Consider the following 9865-nt stretch of genomic DNA (forward strand, 5'->3'; position numbering starts at 1 on the left):
TGCTCTTTCCTTCTTTGTAAACTTAGTTTGTACGAAAATATCTTGACCTGTCTCTTGAAGACGAGCTAAATAGCGATAACATGTTAACTTATTATTAGTCCCAGTAGCACAGTAATTTGGAGTTGTGTGCAGTGGCCTAGCTGTATCTAATCAGATATACCCCTTACTGCGTAGAAATGATATTTTAAGACAGGAATATCTAGCACCATGTACTTTCACCTCTGTAAACGCTGCCCTCCAAAGTGTAGCACTTTGCAAGGCTGTCTTCAGGTAGAACCTTGCAGCCTTGTGATAGAGAAGTAGTATAGTGCTGCAGCAACAACTTCATTGCAGTAGTTAATGAAAATTGTTGTCCTGCCTTTCCTCAAGGAAGAATAGTTAGCCAGGCTTTTGAAAGCACAGTTCTAAAATGTTGAAGTTAATATTTTGGAATATGTTTCTTTCTTTTTCAGCTTCAAACAGCAGCTTCCAGAAGTTACGTGGGCTCAAATGCTCCAACTGGAATAAATAAAGATGAAGACACGAGTCGCTTCCATACCACCAAGAGGGGGAATTTCCATGAAGTTTTCAACCTGTCAGAAAATGAGCGTCCTTTGGCAGGTATTGCAGCATTCATGGAATACGTTCTGAAAAGCCAAGGATGGCTTGAAGCTGAATTCTCCCTCTGTGTAATGTACAAATAGAAGCTTTTGATTTAAAATACCTGCTTTAAATTAGAATGAATAGTGGTGGTCTCTTTCATTCCACGTCTTTACAATTGTTTGCAAGAATCAACAGCGCGTCATGTCTTTTGTTGTAGTGCAATTGTTAAAGTCAATAATCGTGTTTGTGGGTTGGTTCTTTGTTTTTAACTTTTTTTTTTTTTAGACCAGTGTTAGAACAGATGTTATAATGCCTAGGAGCGCCTTCTTTCAGTTTTGCTTTGTAAGCAATTCTTGTTTTCGGTATCTAAAGTTGAATTTTTAGTTCTGCCCTTTTGTAAGGCCGTTGTTGTTTCTCTCTTCCCTGAAGTAAGATGTCTTCCTATGATTTTTTTTTTCTGTTTAGTGTGTGAAAATGGCTGGCGATGTTGCTTGATCAACAGAGATAGGAAGATGCCTACAGACTACATCAGAAACGGAATTCTTTACGTCACAGAAAAGTGAGTCTTTAAATTTGACACGTTTCTGAGGAGGGAAATGCAACAGACATTAAAAAAATGAATCTGAGAGTGATCCTTTGACAGTATTTTGAAACAACACTCTTCTTATAAGTGGATATAAAGTGCCTTTTCATGGTGCTTTAAAACCCCAAAGCATGGTAGGAGAGCGAGATCTAAATCTGGGGTGTAGTAAAGCTTAACAAGCATGGTTTTGTCTTGGGAAGGCTTGGATGGGAATGGAGAATAGCTCTATAGTCAGTTGTTAGTAGTTGCAATCCGTGATAAGGATAACATACACTCTCTGTGTGAGTATGCTAAAAAAAAAGGAAAGAAACTTAAAAGCCAGTTGTATTTTGGGAGCTGTGATTAACAGTTACTTGAGAATTACTCTTAGGTTTCCTTTTTAAAGAATGCGTAACTTCCTTGAAGCAATGTGCAACAAAACCAACAAACCAAAGAAACACAAGCCTTGGTTTCAAAACTAGTAATTGGGGGTTTTTTGTTGCTGTTTTTTCTTCTCGTTTTTAATTTCTTTTTCTTCCTCCTCTGTGCCGAAATGAGTATCACTACCGTTTGGCTCTTGCACTGAAATTCCTTTGGAGTGTTATGAATGGAAGTAAAGCTAATCTGTATGCAGCGTCACCCAGTGACAGCGACTGTTTGGAATCTGTAGCATTTAAAAATCTGAGCTTTTGTCTGTGTCACAATTACATAAAATTAACTCAGTAATTTTCCATTAGTCCTGTTGTAGGGGAGGGTAAAAGACTTACAAGCTTTTTGAGATATAGTATTTCAACTGTTTAAGTCTTTACTTGCTTCCTGTATTTTTAACGTGCTTGTTGGGTTTACACATTAAGTGCAGTCATATAAAAACAGTATTTTTTTGGTCTGTACTTGCTGTATGTTCCTGGCTTTCCAACGTGTTGGCCAGTTGCTATATTTCATGTGTGTTTGTTCTAAGTCGGAAGTTGTAACTGAATTAATTGAACTGCATTTTCAGTGGGCTTTGTTTTAGAATACTCTATCAAAATGAGCATTTTCTTTTCTTGTCTTCAGTTACTTGTGCTTTGAGAGCTCCAAATCAGGCTCATCTAAAAGAAATAAAGTTATAAAGCTAACGGATATAACAGATATTCAGAAGGTATGTCTGTTTTGAGTTGCACATAGAGAAGAATGTTGATTTTCTGTTCAATTAATTATGTCTTGATTTTCTGCTTATGGTGGTTTGGGATTTTCGGGGAGGAGGGGAAGCCTGACATCGATTGTTTATATAACTGAGGCAGTTCTTTGATCAAGAATACTCTTCAGAAACACTTGTTCAGCCATTTAGATTAACCACACACAGACTCACTGGGAGCATAAATGTTTACAAAACTCGTACACTCCTGAAATATTTTTGAATTAAAATTATGTTGTTTCTAAGCTCCCCTATTGACTGGATCTGCGTAGTCTTTAAGAAGATTTTTTTGTTAGCAAGAATCGTGTGACATTAACTTAGATTTGAGTGTTGATGTCAGAAGGTGCACCATCTTAAATGTAGATGCCTTGGAGGGAAGAGGGATTACGGTCAGTGAAGAAGGATAAAGCATTAGAGTAGCATTACTGAATCAGACTGGAATTTTGTCTAGATGGAATCCATCACTTTGAGAGTGAAAAGTGGATGGTTAGAAGCCTGGCAAGTACAATGTAATCTTCTGATTGAGCCTGCTGTCACCAGTGGCTTCATTCTATGCCTAGCATCACGCTGTACGGTGTTTAGTATCACTTCTTGTTACCTCTTTTAAATTGTCTTACTCTTAAATACAGACACTCCTACTTTCTGCTATATCTTGTGGCCACGAGAGCCATAGGTTATAACCCACAAAGAAATAAGTCAGTCTGGTGTCTGTTGTTTGGGTACCTCCAGATTCGCAAACAAATTCTTTCTATTTACATCACATGTCTATAAAGGAGATGACTTGAGCTCAGCTCAAACAGTCTCACTGAAATTAATAATTCATACTGATGTATTTTAAACACCGTACTTGAAGCAGCACTGGCTTGTTGTTTAGTTGGTCTTTACTGCCATAAAAGTCCTTTTGTATCTGTGTAGCTTCTTGATGAAGATAAGACAGAGATTGTGCAGCCAGACATAAAAGTACAGTGGGCCTCATTTTATTTGTGGGTGGGTGAAAACAGGACAGGCTCGGGCTCCTTCTATATTTAGGATATTCTCTAGTTCAGCCAGCAGCATTTCTGCTTAGCCTGGCAGACTTTCTTTAAAAAGCCCAACTGTACATCTATTTAATTCTGAAAATAAGGCTTTTTTTGGTCCTGCTCCTTTAAAGTATCAACAAATATTAGTTCTAGGGAAACCTTTAAACTCTATGCACATGCACACCTCTCTTGCCTGCTTATATTTATGCACGTATATGTACATAAACAATATATATGCACACACATGCACACTGATGTACTGCAGAAGAGCTGGGTGCATGCCTGGTTAGTGACCACTGGTGTCCCTTAGTATGGAGCTGCTGACTGGAACCTGGCAGGGGCAGCTGGGACAGCCCCCAGTAGCAGTGCTGGGCTGGGGACCACTGGGGTGGGCTGTCAACAGACTGTGGGGCAGGTGCTTACAGTGTGACCAGTGCTGTGCTGGTTAACTTCAGGGTCAGCGAGGAGTATCTGGCCTGTGTGGATTTTAATACAGGCCTATTAGCTGTAGCTGGAAGGATCTACCTCTGATGAATTGCATAACCTCCTCAGCACTTCTTACAGTTGTTCAGTACATACAAGGTGCCTTAGGTCTGTGCTTGCTCTTTCAGTATAAAGTGCTCTCCGTTCTCCCGGGATCAGGGATGGGTATTGCTGTATCAACACCATCTACACAAAAAGTAAGTAGCTGGCTCTATCTCTATTATCTGTTTGACTTCATGCCCTTTTTGATATCTTTCTCTGGCAAGCTGCAGCAAAAAGTTTGTTTTTTTTTCTCTTCTTTTTCCTCTTGCTGGTGTTTTACTTTTTTCTCTCATTCACTTGTACATAATTCAACATGTTTCTTTCAGAATTTTAATGAATTAAACATTCAGCCTGTTTTACTGCATCTGACTTTCATTACCTCAGTTGACTGTTCTGTCAGCATCCTTTGAGAGTGTAAGGGGTGCTATGCAGTGCAGCAGTCTGAGAATAAAAGTTGTGGCTTGACAGTATCTTTGGGTGAGGAATGGTCTGCTGTATGGCACGTTTTGGGGTGGAAGGGCCTGACCCTCAGATTCAGTTTTCCTGTTTAAACCTTATTGTATTAAACATCTAAGTATCATGAGGAGAACTCCATGCACTTGATGAATGAGATAAAATGCCCTCGATTGCCTGTTCTCTGTGGTTGTTTTATAAGAACAAGGTGGAGATGGAAACGCAGACATTAGAAACTTGGGCACATATCCAAGGATTTAGTAGAGAAAAGGATTCTTACTCTTTATTAATGTGCTTTGAGCACAGCCCTGCTCCAAATGATACAGCCACAACCATTCCTAAAGGAAGTGTTTTCTTCTTCCAGACTGACACGATCTTTTCTTTCTTTTCCTGTCGTTTAGCCTTTGGTGTTTGGTGCTATGGTACACAGAGATGAAGCGTTTGAGACCATTTTCAACCAGTATGTGAAAATAACCTCTGCATCATCGAACAGTGAGAGCTAGTATCTTAGCAAACCTAAAGGAAACTTTCTTATTTTACAATTTGGTAGTGAAAAAAAAAGAAAAAAAAAAAGAACATCCTCATCTATTTTGCAATAATTTTTCTTGTCTGGTGGTTTATATTCTATCTGTTACATAAATCAAGTGTATTTTATATATGCCTTCATGTTTGTTTTTAAGGTTTTTGTAAAAAAAAAAACAAAAAAAAAATATTGTAAAAAAAACCACAAAAAAACAAAACAAAAAAAACAAACAAAAAAACACCACAAAACCAAAATGAAGCAAAACAGTGGAAGTGCTATCATCACTATTAGCCTTGTACATTAAGCACTTTTAATGTTTATTTACTGATGTGAGTAGCTCGAAAGACACTAGGAGAAGCGACTGCATAATGGACCGAAGCAGACTGATCCCTTTTAACCGCACTTGTATCACTGGGGATACGTCGGACCCGTTATCTCGGTTATTTTTCCCCCAAGATGTGAGAGTGACGACTGCAATATCCCGAAGTCTGTTTCTTCAGCTTTAAGTTCTCAATTGGGTTCTATATTAAAACCGGTGGCAACACCGAGGAAGTATTACCATCATCTTAGTATTTCCACGTTTGTAACTGCACTTAAAATAACTCCTGCTTGCTAAATCTTGCATCAAAGAAGGTTATTTACGAGTTGGTTTAGAATCAGTTTTTTCTGCATACAGAGATTGTTTGTACAGTGAATTGAAGGAAAACGTTTCTAGCTATATCTTCCTTTCCTGATTAAGTAAAGTAAAAGGAAGGAAGGCAGGCGGATACTTTTTATAAAAGAGGGCATCAAAACGTTGTTCCTAAAATGTTAGGCATCTTATATTTGTATTTCTGTAGATACTTGTCTTAGAAGGGCTTAACTGTTGTACATGTTGTATGTACAAGGTGTTCGTATGTTATTGCATAAAAGACTCGCGGGCTTTTTGTGCTGGGAAGTGGGAAGTAGTTAAACTGAACTGCAACACGGATGTTTTGTAATTTGGCTTTTCTCTGGAGTTACTTTATAATAACACTATGAGATAGCATCCGAAAGCACTATTTCCTTCTCAGAACGTCGTTTGAGGGGTATTGCAGTGTCACCGTGTTTCCACTTGTACAATTAAACTTTACTAACAGTTAAACCCAATCGCCAGGTGAAACAGGAAGGCTGTGCTCCTTCTCTAAACACTCTCAGGCCTTTCTGGCAGCAAAGCACATATTGACCTTCAATTTTAATATGGAAAGCTTTTATATTCTATACAATAGCACCCATCTGAGGGGTTTAGAATTCTATTTGCATTTTCCTTGAAGCACAGTAGGAGTTACACTAAGCCTTCCAGTTTGTCTGTTCCTTCTCTGAGTCTTTTGAGTTGAGTAGTGTGATGTTTCTAGGTGTTATATGGAGGACCCCAAAAAAGTAATGGAAATGCAAATTCTTATATAAAAAATAAGACTTAGTTTCACAGATCTTTTTTTAACAGGGGTTTTTGTTTTTCTTTATATGGTGAAAAAGATAGAATGAAGGAGTGGCAGAGCCAAACACCAAAGGATCTTTAACACTTAGCACAGTTTTTACTTAAAGTAACTAAATGCAGCAGTACTGAAGGAGGCAGTTAAACTGTACACAACTATTTCGGTCTGGCTGTGAAGAGGTGTGATGCAAAGAACCTAAAGTGCACCTGACATGAAGAAATACTGTCAAATACTGTGATTTGGTTGGATGCTGTGAAGTAAAACACTGATGGTGGTAAAGCACCACAGATAGATTGAACTGTGGACAGGAACAGGAGAGAATCCTTAAGGGCTGGGATGTCATTTTGGAGTTCTCTTGGACTCTGTAACCAGGAAATGGGGTGCATTTCTAATGCTGCCCACTTGTGCACATCAGGACCTGAAAGCTTAACATGTAAGTGAGGCTGGGTGGGCATTCCACTTTGCTGCCATCCAACATGGATGTAGCTTAGCAGTTCATGGTTTCTTCGCTTGACATACACAGGTTTTATGTTTAAATTGCTTGAACTTAATTTTCTCCTTCAGACCTGCTTTAAAATCAATTACTCTTTTTGTAATTGTTTTGTACTTTCCTTTCTAGAAGCTTCCCTGAACAGTGAGTGTGGCTAATAGGCATTAAAACTGCTTAATGTTATGTAATTCTTAACCAGATTCATTCATTTTGTCTTAAGGAAGAAATCCCTTGGGGGTGTGTTTAAAGCTATTGGGTTTTTGTTGTTTTGTTTTTTTTTTTAAGAAACAGAAAACTATATTTTTTACAGAGAGCATGCTCTTTTTCTTATTTTTGTATCATTTTTTCAAGTGTAATTTATACCTTCACTCTGATCATAACAGCAGTTTCAGTAGGAAATGAGTTGACTGACACTTGTTACTTCCCTCACCCCCCCCCATCACTGGTTGACCCTGGTTTATAGGGTTGTCCGGGATTCTGGTTCCTGAAGGAGCTGTAGGTCCTGTGCTTGTGGTGCCAGGGTGGTTCAGCATACCCAGGCTTCAGAGCAGGAGGAAGGAGATCACGATCCATTCTCCCAGCCTGAGATGCCTCGTGTACAATACACTCTTAGTTTTATTTTCTTTCTGGACAAAGAAATTAAAACCTTTTTACAAAATCTGATGTGTTGGCTTTCAAATTCAATGCACGTTTTAACAGTGCGAATTGGAAAACGAGCAATTCCTTAAGCAGTAAACCTAAGGCAAACTGCAATGCAACACCATTTCATTCTAATGTGTAGAAAACAGACTGGATTTTTTTTTTTTGTTAGGAGCTGTAATATAATGGACAGAAGTGTATGTACATATTTTGCAAAGTTCACTTTACATTAGGTTGTCCAGGTTCCTGCTGTGTAACTGCTTTGTGCGTTACAGGACATCACTGCTGCTCCAAGGTACCCTCAGTGTGTTTACTTCTGAGTACTGCTGTGCTCGTTCCTATGCTGCACCCTCGTGTGTTTGGAGGGCAGCAGGGGTGGGACAGTGAGTAAGCGTATACTTGATTTGTACAGTGACACTCAAGTTAACCTTAAATTCCTACATAACTTTGCAGTGTAACCTGCTTTGCTTCATTAGCAGGCTGGGTAGTACCACTTAATGTAAAGTGTTACTTTCTAATAGCAGAAAGTGATGTTCTTGTCATTCTGTTTGCTGTTTATACTTGCAGTTTCTGTTGATGTATGTGGTTCGCTGCTGTTGGATTTAACTTCTTTTAGTAGAAGTGCACTGGTTAGTTTGAGTCCCTTTTAAAGGAAGAATAAAAGGGAGATGAAAACTGACTACTTCAGTTACTTATTGGTGACCGTTTAAATTCAGAAGGAAAAAAAGAAGAAGCTGAAATATGAAATCATGCCTTTCCATACACTGTGGCTTTTGTGAGGCACGATGGAATCAAACAAGCTGTTTCTAAGTAGCAGCATCACATGGGAAGCCAGCAGCAAAACCCCACTGTCGTTCCTGCAGACAAAGAAGAACAGGATTTCACCCAATGTGGAAGAGATGACAGGATGTACTTTTTTTTTTTTTTTGGCTACTTAAACTTGTACGAAAAAAACACTGGTAGGTTTTTATTGAATTCTGTACATTTTGGCAGGTGTTTAATTTCTACTAATAACCATTGAGATATGATGGATGTTAACAATTTTTATGTCTGAAGTTTGAGTCTATATTTTGAAGTTGTAAATAACTCATGATCAGTGTCACTTTTGTTTGACAAAAGACTTCTACTGTATGAAAAAAACCTGAAGAGAACGAAATGATTTGCCCTGTACGTTTTTTTAAGAAAATGTTGTTTGTTTAAAAAAAAAAAAAAAAAAAGTCTTGTATAAATTATAATTTTTATTTAAATAAACATATAAATGCTTTGTGCTAAACCTTCTTATAAACTCCACTGGTTGGTAGAGCGAATTCAACAGCAGATTCCTTGGCAGCGATGCAAAATATGGTGCCTGTTGGTATTTTCACAGCAGACTCGCGGCCTTTGAAGCACCAGAACTGTGCTTGTATCCCACGCCATCCTGCTGGTGCACGGGAGGGCATGTCCGTGCTTTTGGCTCCTCTACCCGTTAGCATCTGTCGCTTTGTAATCATGTAGTTAACCCAAGGGATGGAAAAGCAACTGGTGAACGTACGGTGCTCCCACTGAAGGAGGGCATGTGGAACAAGATTCAGTGAAAGCTCTTAGACAAAGTAATAGCTGCAGACTGTGCTACAGGTGAGCATGGAGGGTAAGGATGAGAGCCTCACAGGTAAGTGGGAGGTGTGCTTGGAAAGCTTGTACAGCTGATGAGGGCTGTTCTTTGTCTTTTAGTACCTGTGGTCACTTCAGGTCTTCTGTCTCACAGGCACGGAGGTAGCCGGTTGCCTTTGGCTGTGCTGCTGTGAAACCTGTAACCCTGCTGGGGATAAATGGTAGGGCTTCTTTGTCCGCGGTGTCTGCCACCGGAGCTGGCTGCACAGCACTGCTTTTCACTGCATACTCAGGGCTTTGTCTCTGCTTAGGAACATGATACCAAGAGTGAGCTTCCTGGTCATCTAATCCGAGTGTATTTGTTTGTCCCTACAATGCTCCTTTTTGTGTTGTGCTCCATTGAAAAAGATCAGTCCACAGCAGACCCCGCAGTCATGAATGCGCACTGTTTCATTTACTTCTATATTTAGTTTTCTCACGGTGACAGCTATGCGTCTGGTGATAAAGTGGTGCTTTTAAGCTTCTATTTTAAATACTTTAGTGCTCAAACCATACTGAACTTCTCTCTTGTTCTTCTGTTAATGCCTTTTTTCCTTCAATACTTTCATACAAGATCAGGTGCATCTGCAGCAATGCTCACACAGGTTGGATTCAGCCCTGGCTGCCTGCAGCCTGGTGGAAGGAGCGTGTGGAGCCTTGATGTCTGGTTTTGGCTGCAGGCTGCGTGGGAGCCAGGGAGAGGGACAGTGTTCCTGAGAACAGCTCTTGTTTCCTCAGCCTCCCTTTAGCGGCCCATGGAAATAATAGGATTTACTGGATGAGCTGCATAACCTGCTCTGTGCAGCTCTAACTCC

The 9865-nt window shown here is 39.5% G+C and overlaps 1 protein-coding gene across 4 annotated transcripts in view; it reads left to right on the forward strand.

The window, feature by feature from the left end:
* GRAMD4 (GRAM domain containing 4) overlaps positions 1-8619 on the forward strand; it is a 66056-nt gene extending 57437 nt beyond the window's left edge. For all 4 annotated transcript variants that reach the window (XM_015851874.2, XM_015851883.2, XM_015851893.2 and 1 more), the window contains 5 exons: positions 453-600; positions 1048-1141; positions 2198-2282; positions 3949-4017; positions 4717-8619. In XM_015851874.2, coding sequence (XP_015707360.2) covers positions 453-600; positions 1048-1141; positions 2198-2282; positions 3949-4017; positions 4717-4818 — 498 coding nt within the window. In that variant the 3' untranslated portion in view covers positions 4819-8619. The remainder of the gene's footprint in view (positions 1-452; positions 601-1047; positions 1142-2197; positions 2283-3948; positions 4018-4716) is intronic.
* The last annotated feature ends 1246 nt before the right edge of the window (positions 8620-9865 follow it).

This window comes from Coturnix japonica, chromosome 1 (assembly GCF_001577835.2).
Source record: "Coturnix japonica isolate 7356 chromosome 1, Coturnix japonica 2.1, whole genome shotgun sequence".
Classification (NCBI taxonomy): domain Eukaryota; kingdom Metazoa; phylum Chordata; class Aves; order Galliformes; family Phasianidae; genus Coturnix; species Coturnix japonica.